Source organism: Lycium barbarum, chromosome 6, assembly GCF_019175385.1.
Source record: "Lycium barbarum isolate Lr01 chromosome 6, ASM1917538v2, whole genome shotgun sequence".
NCBI classification, from domain to species: Eukaryota; Viridiplantae; Streptophyta; class Magnoliopsida; order Solanales; family Solanaceae; genus Lycium; species Lycium barbarum.
The window spans coordinates 10,905,134-10,919,824 of NC_083342.1; the positions used below are offsets into that span (position 1 = coordinate 10,905,134).

Here is a 14,691-nt window from a genome sequence, read left to right on the forward strand (position 1 = left end):
TCCAAATCCTCCCAAAAGCGCTTCTTCTCCTCCTCGCCTAAGCCCGTTTGCGGCGCATATGCACTAATAATGTTCAAAGTGAGTCCTTCAACGACCACCTTAATCGACATCATCCTATCAGTAGCCCCCCTAACCTCTACCACCTGATCCCTTAATTCACTATCTACTAAAATGCCTACCCCATTTCTATACTTCGACCTACCAGAGAACCACAGCTTATACCCGTCTACCTCCTTAGCTTTAGGACCTACCCATTTGGTCTCTTGGATATAAGCTATATTAATCTTCCTCTTCTTAAGAATCTTAACTAGCTCTATGGACTTCCCCGTTAACGTCCCAATGTTCCAAGAACCTACTCTCAACCTAGACGCTCCTTTAACCCACTTACCCCTCCTAACCCTCGCCCCCGTCCCCGAACGAGAACATGACCCTAGTCTACCATCACTAACCAAAGCCACAAGAATGAGTATGAACTAATAAATTCAAAAGTCTAAAGTTAGCAAAATGTAACTACAAGTGTATGGACAAATAATGGGTATGGCAACCGGAGGTACCAACTCCAGTTGAACTGAACCTGGTCGCCGCCGGAAAACACTGTTCAACGTCCGAGTTACTGTTCACTGTTGAGTTACTGTTCACTGTCGGACTTCTGTTCCCAAAGACCTGAAACAGGAGAAGAGAAGAGAGGGGAAAAGAAAAAAGGAATAAGAAAAGAAAAAAGGAAAAAAAGAGAAAAAAAGGAGGGAGAAAGAAGGGGTTGGCCGGAAAAGTCTCCGGCGATGGCGCGACTGAGTTCTGGCAGCGCCAGAAGCAGCTAAACAAAGGAGAAAAAAAAGAGAAGAGAAGAAGAATAGGAGATGAAGAAAAGGGAGGGGAGAAAAAAGTAAATCTGGCCGGAAAAGTGGTCGGCGTTACCTGGTCGCCGGAGTTACCTGGTCGCCGGACAGGGTGGCGGGTGGGGTGGGGGGAGAGAGGAGATGTTACCGTTGAGGGCAGAAGAGAGAGAAAGCAGAAGCTAGTAAACAATAATTAATAATAGGAAATAAGCTGGAAGTCGAACAGTGAATAACACAAAAACCAAAAATCAAATGCTTTAGGTAATTTAATCAAATCTAATTATAAGAAACCATCAATATTTTATAGTCCTAGCTCCAAATTGGCACAATTTTTTTTTTTTTGGTAACTAAATGACAACTTTTATAAGAGCTCTATATATATATAATGGATTGTGATGTGTTTTATTATTTCTCGCATTCATTGTTCATTAGTGGTTGCAAACACTTGTTCATGCACAAACCCTAGTTTATTTGGAAAGCTAGGGTGTGATTTGAAATAATATAACAAGGACTCGGGGTGCTAACCCTCGTTTAATGAACTCGCTTAGGGATAAGATGAGTTCTACTTGGCATATCTAATCAATCTTATTTACAACTTTTCTGCATTTGGGAAAATCATGAAAAGAAATACTTTCTAACTATTGGAAAATATTAGAAAGTGCATTAGAGATTAAGTGCATACATAACCCCGACCTATTAGAAATATATCATATTGACACCCATAGCATAACATCTAATCATCGCATGGACACAACTTTGGTTCTCCAAATCCAAACAAATTCCAAACACTTCAAAATAGCGAATACATACCAAATCTCTTTTCAAAATATTCGGAATAGGATTAAAGCCTTTAAAGACTAGTATCGCATACAATTAGTACTTTTTTCTCTCCATATTCCCTGTGGAATTCGACCCCAACCTTGTTTGGGTTACTATATTTGACAACGTCCGCTTTACGCCATTAATAGGTGTAATTTGAGCGTATCATATAGTGACTGGGCTGGATCCGTTGATGATATGAGAAGTACTTCTGGACATTGTTTCAGCCTAGGTTCAGGAATCTTTTCATGGTCATCTAAGAAACAGGAAATTGTTTCACAATCCACTGCATAAGCAGAAGTCATAGCAGCAGCAACAGCAGTAAACCAAGTCTTATGACTGCTCTAAGAATTTGATCTAGCTCCAGCATAGCCCTGTTTTCGACATACTGAGATCAGATCCGGAAACCAGAAGCACTTGAATTCCGAGGTGTTTCATCTGTAGGAAAAAGAAAAGTAGCACTAACTCACTCCTCAATATTAAGCTTCAGCTTCTGGACCTGTAATACAGAAATATATGTTAGATGCTAAAACTAGAAAGAACTAATCGGAAGAGAATGGAATATATTACCTGGATAAGAAGAGCACGAGCAAGCTCCCCGGATAAGAGATTTTGAATTGGATGCATCAGTTCCTTTTCATACCTAAACTTAAATCAGCTTGCGTGATATTAGCAATAAAATAATTTGCTTCAGACATGATCTACTAGCATATAGTCTAATATGCGCTTGATCCACATAAATTCAGCATACAGCATGGAGAGTTACCAGACTACTTGAAACCGCAAAGGATAGAGCTAGGATTATCATTTTGAGTTAAAAGTCCTTCCATGATATGAGACACTTCAGTTGCTTAACTAAACATGACAAATACCTCAACCTAATTCTTTTTTACGGTGCCCCACCCTTAAATCAAACCAAATGGTATGTTCTTCCTTGGGTTATCCTGCAATTTGTCAATATGGAAAAAACCCTCTTCCATCTCCAATGGAACATATTCAACCCCGTAACCAGCTCAAATGGCAAATACAATGACGAAGATATAGAGCAGATTCTTGATGTATTAAGCAGCACAAAGGAACCGGAACAATAATTGCTTCTAGAAGAGGATAAAGACCATTTAATAGTACTGGATAGTGTTTAGAAATTGGAGAAACTTTCCTACTTTAAAATGAAGCAAGATTCATTACAAGAACTCATACTACTCCCCTCTTCTATTACTAAAACATTGGCATTTTGAATCAAAACTACTAGATTAAAGACTCTACTTCAACGACTACAAGATTTACATGTATAATATGTTGGTCAGATTAACATTGACACCAGGTAAAAAGCAACACACCTGAGCCAAAAATGTAGCTAAATGGTATCTTAAGCTACTCAAGACAATTATACTCTCGGATATGTATGAAGATGCCATACAATATGTGTGCTCCACCCCAGAACCATCCCCAACACAATCACAAATCAGTTGAACTGTGCCATTAATAAATGCATATGGTCCTCGCTCACATACCATGAAGCAAAGTTTTTGAGCATTTGATCCCTGACATTAAACATATTTTAAAAATTAGAACAAACAATTCGTAAATGAAATAAAGTTAGAATATGACTTCAAGTCTATCACTCTGAAAAAATTGTCTATATAAGGTAAATAATGATGACTAACCTCTGCTTTAGATCGCCAAAATTCTAGGTTCTTTTGAGTTTTGGATGTAGTGCAAACTTAGAAAGATAAGCTCCATATGTCCTCCAAGACACCAAAAATTCTAGATGCCTCAGGTACAATCCTGCATGTCATTCAAGTATGGAGGAGCCCGTTTGGATTGGCTTATAAGTTGCTTATAAGCTGTTTTCAGCTTTTTTGAGTGTTTGGCTGGCCAGCTTAAAGTCATTTTGTGCTTAAAATAAGCTCAAAAAAATAATTGGGCCCATTTGACTTAGCTTATCTAAAGCAGCTTATAAGTTGGAAACAGCTTATAAGCCAAAAAAAATAAGTTAGACTACCCCAACTTTTTTTTTTTTTTTGCTTATAAGCTGCAAACAGCTTATAGGCATAAGCCCATCCAAACAGGCTCCTAATTAGAAACATTTCTCATGAAAAGCATATTCTATTTGATTATCCTTGGACCCCAGTCAATATTAGATGTTTATGCTAAACTTGGTGATCTATTTTTGTTGCCCCTTTAAACATATGTAATATAATCATTCTTATCTCAGGAGAGAAGTATGTATTACCCCCACTTAAGTTGTTAAGTATTCACAAAGACGAGGTGATTTATATTTATTTTGAAACTTTATATCGGCCCGGGGCCCTGATCATAAATGGGTTGTTTTTAATCACTCTGCACATATGTTAAATAGTTTTTTTAAGCGTTCATCTATCTTTGAGGAGCAGCTGTGTGATTTTCCCAGAGATCGATGTGAATTGTTTGCTACCAGGTAAACTTTGAACAAAAAAGATTATGGGTAAGAAATAATATACGCTGGGCTAACTGAAACCATTCCTTAATTTTTTATAACGGTGGTGTCGAGGCCAGCTTGCATGCACGTGGAATTAGACTAATTCTGCGGGTACCTGCTACTGTAACTGGGTTACTCAGACTAACTCAAAAATTCCTTACAAAATATTGGAAATTATGGGTGAGATTATGGAGTGTGCGAATTATAACCGTAGTGAGTAATGAGGAATTAACTACATCATGGAGTAGAGTAGTAGGAGCTATATTTGAGTAGTGGACATCCATACAGCTCAGCCAGCTTGCACGCACCTATATTAATTCCACTGATATCTGTTAGCTTCCAACAATACAAGTATTAGGTAATTATGTCCACCAAGATTTTAACACATGAGAAAAATCATTTAGTATTTTTGCCTCCGCTAAGATTTGAACTTCAGACCTCATGTTTTTCAATCTAGCTCTCATTGAACATTAGGTCACACTCTTACGTCTTTAAAAAATTATATACACACTCCTTGACTGTGCTACCAGGTAAACTTTGTACAAAAAAAGTTATGGGAAAGAAATAATATAGCTGTACTAACTGAAAAAATTCCATAAAAAATATATAGATATAACTGTAGTATCTGGCACCTATATAGGTATAAGTGTAGAAATCACTTATTGTTGTGTTGCCTCGAGGGATATTTAAACATGAGAACGTCATGGTTCCCTTTTCACATAATTTCAAATTATGATTTGGAAATTTTGTTTGGATGTCTTATGTTTTTTTTTTCCCTCATAAATATGAAATCCCCATAATTGTGAAAACTATGAAATTTGTTGTGAAAGATCACTTTATAATTGAATTTAGGTATAATTTATTGTAATGACACACTTTGATTGTTTATCTGGTCAAATAATTACTTAATCATGGAGTTGGAAAAAAAAAGATTTTTTAGCTTGTTACAAACTTTTTTAAATTTTATAATTTTTTTATAAGAGATCTTCATTTTTTACACATAATAGATCTGGAAAGGCATTTTTTTCTATTTAAATTGTAAGAGGGCGAGGAAATTTGATATAATTGAAGGGAGCAATTTAATTATGAGGAAATGAGATTTTTTGCCCTCTTACAATTTGAATAGAAGAAAATGGACTTGTCATTATTTTCAGATCTCTTGTAAAAGAGTCATAAAACTAAAAAAAAAATTTGTAAAGGGCTAAAAAACAATTTCTCCCTTTAATTACATGGTGTAATTACCAATGACTTTTCAAGCTCATTCTTTCTGTTTTTAATATTTCTTATATACACATACTTGTCACATATTAAAACTTATTTACATTTCAATTTGGAAGAAACCCCACTTGCTTGCTGCTTCTTGAATTGATTTTATGACATTTAAATCATCAAAATCTGATAAATCAATGGTGGGGATTGATTCTTGATTGTCGACTTGGTGTTGGTATTTGTCTAGTCTTTGTTCTTTTGGTTGCATGCATTGATTTGGGACAGTGTCAAGGCCTGTGTCTACTGTGGGGTCCAGCCCCATTATTTGACATTGGTACCGGTCAAATTTTAAGGAAGGAAGATTTTCTTCCTTTGACAAAATCACTTTGACCAGTCTCATTATTTGAATTTGGCACCGGCCAAATAAATGCAAGGTTGAAGAATTGGAACAGGTCAATTAATGCCAAGAGGAAAAATTACATACTCCATCCCTATAAATAGGGAGCTCTCTTTCAGTTTATACACACCAAAAAATCTCAGACAATACATCTGAGTGAGAGCAAAGTGAGGTATACCATAGACTGTTGAAGAAAATAGTCTGTGAAGAAAAATAGAGTGTGAGTGATATTGTAGTAAGGTGGGAAAAATCAAAAGAGTGTTTTTTTCTTTTGAGGGTGTAGTGGTCTTAGGAGTATTTGTACTCGTTACTACACAGTGTAAAATTCCTCGCTATAGTGATATCAGCTGCTCCTCTTGGCCGTGGTTTTTCCCTTATTCAGAAGGGTTTCCACGTAAAATCTTGGTATCATTATTGCTGCATTTTATTCTTGCTGATTTAACCATAAGTTAGTGTTTCGCGTTTATCACTAATACCGTGAATATTATTTTTGCGGGTCTATTTTATTCTCAACATCTACTAGGCCTTTAACACCATTGGCTTTCTTGATCACAAAATCAAATTCTTTTGGTTCAAATTTTGGAGATGACATTTTGACCTTGAAAGTATCTGCAATAATGGAAGACTAGGGCTTTTATTTGGGGGGTGGCGGGGGGTACGGGGCGACTTGGTACCTCTTGTTAAAATAAAGATAGGAACGTGAATTGAGAGAGACAAGAAAACTGATGAATTATAATACTTTATTATTGAGTCACTTATATACCTATATTCTGCATAAAAAATATTGGATTCAGATAAATTCATTCCCTAAGAGCAATATGTGCCACTAAGGAAAGGTTGCGGACTGGCATATTGGATTGTGAAGCTTTTTCTATTTTATTTTATATGATACTACTTTTTAATATATTAAGAAGAAAATATACCTTTTATATTTAAAAACTCTTTAACGGTAATAAGTTCGTATAGCCATCAAATTATCATAATAAATTTAAAATCATAAATATTAATGATACTTTAGTATGTATAAAAAAAATTAAAGCTCCGTCATAGGAAATAAATCTTCTAGAATAGCCGTATGGAAATTGGTGTTTGTGGCTTCTTGGCATCCATATGCATGAATTGTGGTAAAGATAAGTTGGTAGTTGTTTGAATAATATCCACATTTTTATTTGAGTCCAGAACCAAAATGACACAAGAAAAATCAAAGTGAACCAAAATACCCCAAAAAAAAATTTGGTACAAAAGTACCTTTTACTGCGCCAAAGCACTTAATCTTGACGGAGCCGTTAAGTGCTTTAGCGCAGTATTTTACTGCGCTAAACAATATTCTCTCTCCCCTATAGCGCAGGAAAATGCTGCGGTATAGGACTTCCTATTTTCCCAAAACATCCTCTTATTACATTTTCACACTTTTTTACGTACTTTAGCCGCATATTAATCATATTTTGAGACTCCGGAACTTCAATATTTTATATAGAAACCCTACTTATTTTTGTACGATTAATAAGGTAGGCTCAATACATCAAGGATACGCAAAAGTTTGGATTGCCGTTTTAGTGGTTGAAAAGTGCTCGAAGTCCATTTTTGTTTGAAGACTTGTAGTCATTAGCTTTAGTTATTTATGTTTTAGGGTTTCGTGTTATTTTTAAATTAATGCTTGACTTTATTTCGAATGTGTCACATTTTTTTTATTATCAATTTAGGATGTGAAACTATAAACAATAATAAAGACTAAGATAATATTTATAAATAGAAATTACAAAAATATATAATATTTACGATAAACTGTACAACACTAATTTATATACTATCGTGGATGGGTCCCACATGTGGTATGCCTGAGACTACCTTAGGCCTAAGGCTCATACCATCCCACCGCCCTCACCATCGTCTCCATCGCCCTTTTTCCTCTTAATAACCGGGCACTCCAAGTCATGCTCATCTCCTCTTCCCCTAGCCCTTGCGCCCTTAACTAGAACGTACTTCTTCTTGGGATCTAGTCCCGCTGGCACGCTCAGAACCTCAAGCTGAGCTGGGTCTGGAAACTCGACCTCTTCCTCGTCAGGAGTTGCCACCGCGGGCGCCGAAGGATGAACCTGAAAAATATATAATAATTAGTACCATTTCTTATTTATATTGAATACATTAACGTTTGTTAAATAATCAAACCTATGTATCAACAGGTGCCTGAGTAGGCTCGTGAGATGGGTCTGTAGGCTCCTGAGATGGGTCTGGTGCAGAATATGAGGTAGTCTCCTGGACGAGATGCTGTTCGAAGTCCAAATAAAGTTTATAAAAATTAAATAAATATTCACCTTATATTGAATAAAATTTATTTTAAGTAAAAAAACTTACCTATGGCTCGATAGTCTCATGAGAAGACACCTCTGGCTCGACAGACTCATGAGTAGGCTCCTGAATGGGTGGCTCTTTTAGACCCACTGGCGCCGAATCCTAAAATATGAAAAAAATGAAATAATAAGTAACATATATATTTAAAATAAGTACTTTAAATAATCAAATATGTATTTTAATTATTGACCTTATATTGAACAAAATTAATTTTAGTAAAAAGCTTACCTGTGGCTCGACAATCATATGGAAAGACACCGCTGGCTCGGCAGGCCCATGAGAAAACGCCTGAGTGGGTTGCTCTGGTGGACCCGCTGGCCCCGAATCCTAAAATATAAAATATTACTAAATAATGAGTAACATATATATATATATATATATATATATATATATATATATATATATATATATATATATATATATATATATATATATATATATATAAGTAATTTAAATGAACAAACAAGTATTTTAAATACTAACCGGGATTAAAAACTCATCGAAGTCAAAAATCCTGGGTCCCTCTAAATTCCTCACAGGCCACTCATCAGCTAATGAAGCGCGGAACGCCGCCCAATCGACGTTGTCACGCTCCTCCATGTATGCATTCTGCCTCGGCTGTGATGAAGACCCAGGTATCTCAGCAAGTAGGACCGCCGGCGTAAACATAGGTGGCTGTCCAGGTGAGCTGCCACTGGCCTGGAACGGATGCGGATGGACTAGAACGAGAACGTCCTCTGGAATGAGAGCGGCCTCATTTGCCTCATCTACCAGATGGTGTCCTCTACCATCAGGTCTTCTAGCAGTAGCACCGCGTCCTCTACGCGCACGGCGTCCTCTGGCAGCACGACCTCCTCCTCTGGCAGCACCGGGTCCTCCTCCTGGCGCACTTATACTCAGCCTCTGGAACAGGCTCCTTGATGCGCCTAAACTCTTCTGCTTGCCGGATACCATACTCGGATATCCGTACCATCTCCGTCACAAGCCTGGGGTAAGGCATATGCTCTAACCCCAACATGCATAATCGTTGTTCGGCCACCAGCTGCATTTGTGTTCAACAGTAAAAAAAAAAGTTATTTTTTAAAACGTAACAATTAATACAATTAAATAAATCTAAATACGATAAACTTAATAATGCCTCGTACTGCCCTGCGAGTGCTAAGTATCCTACATTCCTTGTGGGATGCAAAGCTGGGTTGCCGATCAATCGGCGTGTGATCTGATGATACCAGCGCATGTAATCCTGAATGGGAGTCAAATGGCCGACCACCGCTAAAGTGCCTAACCTGTTCTCCCAACAGTGGAGCTGGGCAGCCATGAAAGCCAGAAACTCATCATCAACAGCGGCCCAATCGTCCCGCTGGTAGTGTCGGAGCTCATAACGAACGTCAGGGTATACTTTGTGTATGCCCAAACTGTCGTAAGACGCGCTCGGGCATGTGGTCCTCAACGATGTCCAGGTGTATCAATGGACACTGCGACCTCCAAACCCCCTGACCTGCCCTTCAAAAGGCCGACAACCTATCTAATATAGCAGCGTACGACGTCCATATAAATAGCTGCATAACATATAAATACAAATCAGTACGAGGCAAGTAGAAACGACGTTTAATTAAATTAATAATGTAAAGTTAAATAGTTTTACTGCATCATCCGTCATGTGATCAAGCTGGTCCCGAAATGGAAGAATACTGTGGTGCATATTCACATCCCGGTCAAAACCCGCAGTCCACCTTTTCGTATAAGGCATGTCAATATCGAGGTGATGCCTAGGTACGGGCTGAAAAGGTAGCATCCTCTTCCACGCCCATAACTGTAAGCGATATTAGAAAATACGATTTTTTAGTTGTCGTTTCAAGAGGTTTATTTACATTAAAGGAACGCACACTTAAAATATTACCTGGAGAAGAGCAAAAAATCCACATACATCGCTGACAGCAGCAATAGACGCTCGGCATAGGCATCTGTAAAGGTACGCCAAAATAGTAACACCCCAACTGTAGTTGTTGACACCCAATTTTGTCCCGCCTTTCTTCCAAGTGTTTGTTTGCGTTCCTAATATTTTTTGACAACTTCGAATAGTTGCTTATATTTTATTTTAATTAGCTTTCTAATAACACCGTCGTTTTTCTTATTATCCAACTATAGTCATTGCCTATTATCATTATGATTTGCATTATATCGCCATCACTTAATATTATCATAATCACTTTTAACATTTCTATTTACCGTCTTATGCAAACACGCATTGCCTTTATTTTATGCAATTAAACAATAACATTTACTTGCTTTTAAACTTTACAAATCTCATTGCGCAACTATTACGATATCATATAATTTTATTTTTTATTTGAGTACTAATAAATATATATTTATATTAAGTAATATTTTAGCTCGCGTTAATATATAGTTAATTAAAAAAGAAATCTTTCATTTAAATTTAAAAGCCCAAAGAAAAAGATATTTTTCAATCCAAGAAGACTTTATATTAGCCAAATGGAGAGCTCAAATCTAAGCCCATTCGTTCAAATGACCCAGCCCATAATTCTTTAACCTAACTGCCATCCCAAATATTCAGCAAAACGTCTCCTTCATCTCTTTACCCCTTTTAGCTAAGCTTCAAAACCCTACATCAATGGCAGTGGCCTGCCCCCTCCGTTTTCGTAAATGCCTTCAGATCTTGGCGTGTTTACTGACAAAGGGATGATTCTCTTCAGCATATTTGACCAAGATTTGAAACGTTGGGCTCTTCTGAAGCAATGAAACAAGAGTGAAATCTTCTCCTTTTTCAGTTTAGCTCTGCTCCTCGCCATTTTCGGAAAAGCTCTCTGCTCACTTCACTCTCTTTCTTCCCTTCTATCACTGCCCGAAATCTCGACAAAGGACGATTCTCTGAAATGGTACACCCGTGAAATCTCAGTCGTTTGAATTAAAAAATGATTTTTGTGTGAATCCCGCCCAAAATGTTAGCCTAAAAACCCTAGTTCATCGCTATAAATACTAGCTTTGTTGCTCATTTTAGGGGACTTTTTCGGAGCAGCCATTTCTTACTCTAATACTTACAGTTCTACCCTCCAAAAGATTTCCCTTAAGAAAATTGAGTTGTTTCTTGCTTCTGTTGGTTGCTTAACCAAAACAGAGGCATTCTACCTTCGCTCGAGTCAAGGTCGTAGACGGTGTGACCCGAGATCTACGCCCCTGTTCACTGCACCGACAAGAGGTAATATCCGACTTTATTTCGATTCTTCACCTTTGTTTTTTTTAAAAAAAAAGAGGATTCTATATTTACTTAGAAGAATCATGACTAAGGTTTATTCTATATTCATGCTGATATGTGTTTCAGAATCTCGAGTGTCTTCTTCGCTTGTGAAAGGTTATATGTTGTTCTTGACCCACTAGAAGTCAGGGGTTCCAATGTTCTTTTTTTTTTTCTCTTTCTTTTTGTAAGTTGAAACATATTCGTGTTTTAGTGTGTATTGGGAAGATATCATTCGTTTCATGTTTGGATATTTAGATGCTGTGAAAATATATATTGTGTAGAATAAGCTCTGGGATTTCTTTTCTGTCGCTATTGAATATCATGTGGTAGTACGAGTTGTTTGGATGAAAATTTTAGTTTATGTAAGAAACATGACTGCTTTTCTGTTGCTGGTCTTAAACTATTATAACAAAGCCCGAATGACTCCTAAAGTGTTCCTACTTTGATATACTGAAGGGGTGATCAGATGATAACCAAGTTTTCAATTTGTTGAGTTTTAGAGAATATTTTGTGAAGAACTCTGCTAAGTTAGATCAGTTTCTTCAAGTCGAATAGTATCTCTTTTTCTAGTCCCCTTCCCTGACTTGTCTGAGGAAATAAAATGACGATTAACTTGGTTGTTTAAAGTTCTCATTCTTTATTTGAGGTGTTGACTTCTTCTAGATTTCTGGGTTGATAGAGTAGTGAGATTCAGCACTTTAGAACCAGAATGCTCTGCACTCCTGTTTAGCTTGAAATTTGGATTTACCTTCTCCATATTACAAAGCCATAAGCATGCTTCCTTTATTTGGTTCTGCCTAGTTCTTGTGTTGATCTCAACTAACCCTAGAAATTTGTAAGTTTGTCAATATGATAAAGTTTTTGTCTATCAAAATCAGTAGGGTTCAGCTTTGAGTTAATCACTATGTTGTTTTTTTAGTTTAACCAATGCGTTATTCCCTTTCTATATATCTGGTTCCTTTGAAAACCAGATGGTAGTAGCTAAAATGATTTAATTCCCTTCTCAATACTCTTATTTACTTGGGATATTTGCAACCCAAAGTGCTAGCCTTACTTGAGAAGATATGGACTGGTTAAGTTAAGACATAATCATCCCTTTTCTTATTTATATTGTGATCTAATCATGCCCTTAGAGATGTGGAGGTGATTTGATGTGAAACATGTTAGGTCTAATTTGATGTGGATCTGTACGAAAGTTATGAAGCTGTATCGACTCGTTGGCGAGTTGGAGGATATAATTTGGCCTCATATTTAGGTCTAATTTTTGCAGAGAGTTGCATCTTTTTATGGGTTTCTGTAAACTTCTGCATTTATGATATGTTTCCTATGTGCCTTATCTGCATTGTAGCTTGTTGGATGTTCTAGTCTTTGTAGTCATCTGTTTTGCGTACTCTTTACTGTCAGTGAAGCTGATGCCAAATCCAATTTATAAGTGGTTCTGGCTGGCATTTGCATTTGATGTCATGTGGTATTTGAAGAAACAATCCGGAGAATTGGCGACAAAAATTAGACATATAAGTGTATTTCTAATCTTTATCTTTTTTTTTTTACATGTACACTTCGGAGCAAAATGGGGTCTTCATAAAGACTCATTGTCCGAGTAGTCTCATTTTGAGACTATGCCGCCACTGGACCTCGAATACACATTTCCATTCACTTCTCTCGATCCCTCGAACCCATCTGAACGGAAACACAGAGGAAACCCGGGATTTTCATTTGCTCCTTAATGTGCTCCTTTCCTCTCCTGGAAATAGTCTGAATGAAAACGAGAAAAGAGGGGAAAAAGGGAGAATAGCTACTGCATTGTTTAATTCCCTCTTATGATTAATTGTCTCGGTTTATTCTAAGTTTTGATTGTGTATCTTACTTATGTAGAATTACTAGCCTTAACGTCAGAATACTTTAACTATTAGAGGGGTAATGGGAATATCAGTTTTTTTAATAAAATCTTGAGAAGTATTATTATGTTCGAAACTTAATTGAGTTCACTTCCTGAATGGTTTAACTACGGTTTTTTATGACTCTAAAAGCTTCAAAATCAACTATATATTTTTTAAAGGGAAGCTGAAGATATTTGTAATGATTTGAATGTGTCTTTGAAATTTCTTTTGAAAATAGGTTGTTGTTTAAGTGCAAAGATAAATAAGATTTCTTATAACTTTCAGAATTAATGTGATAAAAAAGTTGTAGGATTTAGTTCATTCGTAAGATTTGAGTTTTATTCACAATTAACTTTGGGAGCTTTGAGTCAAATCAGTTTTTTAAAGCCACCTGTTAATGCCAAATTAGAATCAGTTTTTTTTTTATTTTTTTTTATTTTTATCTTTCATAATAATTTTCTTTAAGATGTGAGCAATCTTAGCTGAATAAAAGTTTTAAAGTTTTCTAGTAATTTCTATCGTTTAGCTATCAAATAGTTTTTCAAATCATTGCTTAATACTACTTCTAAGTGTAAGTTCTCCAACTGTTCATACTAAAAATATTTATATAAAATTTTCAATAAATCTTTACCAATCTATTATTTTATGTACTCTTGACTATATTATATTAACCTAAGTTTGGACGGTTAATCGTAATTGACGGATTCTAATGGATGCTTAAGATCTTCCCATTAGGATATTTAGAACTCTTACCTAGAATTCATTAGGTTAATAAGACCTTTAAAATTGGAGTTTAGTTTCGCATTACTTAGTTAATAATTAGGTGTCATAATTCACCGTTAAAATAATTAGGTAGCGACTCCTTAAGTTAAATAATCAGGAATCACCAATATGTTGTACTCCGTTTCGACGCAGTTTAAATGGGGTATAACAGTAGTCTCCCGAGCGGTCCAGATGCTCCAAGAAGACCAAATATCGTAAACTGACAAAAGCACCCGATGAGTTCGGGAATAAAATGCCCCTAAATATAATAAGCAGGTACAAACAAGCATGACGATCAATAACGTCCTGCTGGGTACCGTCCTCAACAGGATCCAAATCCTCCAAATAAGTGCAGAGTGCACTAATCTGAACTCGACTCTGTCCCGACATCTGGCCCTCGACACTAGGCACGAAGTGGGTGAGCTTAGTCAACTCCGTCACCCGTGTACTATCAGGAGGAGGCTCATACCGAGTGTATAATGGCTCTCCATCTACCCACAATCCAAAGAGGACCTCCACATCCTGAAGTGTAATTGTGGCCTCACCGGTGCGAAAATGGAAGGTATGTGTCTCCGGCCTCCACCGTTCAACCATGGCCGTAATGAGCGCCCAATCATGCTGCACCCGACCAACGGACACGCAACGATAGATATCGTCCCGAAACAATATCTTTAAGACAGGGGGTGTGGGGGGCGCTCGCGTAAAAAAGTTCACGC

The 14,691-nt window shown here is 36.8% G+C and overlaps 1 protein-coding gene across 5 annotated transcripts; it reads right to left on the reverse strand.

Annotated features, from left to right (window-relative positions):
- Positions 1–1,511: 1,511 nt before the first annotated feature.
- On the reverse strand, positions 1,512–3,813 carry LOC132600757 (protein DGS1, mitochondrial-like). 5 transcript variants are annotated; one of them, XR_009567311.1, is made up of 5 exons: positions 3,323–3,769; positions 2,996–3,199; positions 2,226–2,298; positions 2,126–2,154; positions 1,512–2,029 (listed from the first exon to the last, which is right to left on the reverse strand). XR_009567311.1 is itself a non-coding variant. In XM_060314126.1 (5 exons), exons 2-5 carry the CDS (start codon positions 3,170–3,172, stop codon positions 1,957–1,959), a joined length of 357 nt encoding a protein of 118 aa, XP_060170109.1. In that variant the 5' UTR covers positions 3,173–3,199; positions 3,323–3,803; the 3' UTR covers positions 1,512–1,956. The 5 variants fall into 5 exon arrangements, 1 of the variants encoding a protein (XP_060170109.1); XM_060314126.1 differs by having other exon boundaries at positions 2,226–2,303; positions 3,323–3,803; XR_009567310.1 differs by having other exon boundaries at positions 1,512–2,154; positions 2,226–2,303; positions 3,170–3,199; positions 3,323–3,813.
- Positions 3,814–14,691: the final 10,878 nt, after the last annotated feature.

Excerpts from the sequence above, each read along its gene's own strand:
- LOC132600757 (XM_060314126.1), bottom strand. The coding sequence starts at position 3,172 with ATGGTATGTGAGCGAGGACCATATGCATTTATTAATGGCACAGTTCAA. Across the intron at positions 2,155-2,225 it reads CTCGTGCTCTTCTTATCCAG|GTCCAGAAGCTGAAGCTTAA; the intron begins GTAATATATTCC and ends TCTGTATTACAG. Across the intron at positions 2,030-2,125 it reads CTGAAGCTTAATATTGAGGA|GGCTATGCTGGAGCTAGATC; the intron begins GTGAGTTAGTGC and ends TGTCGAAAACAG.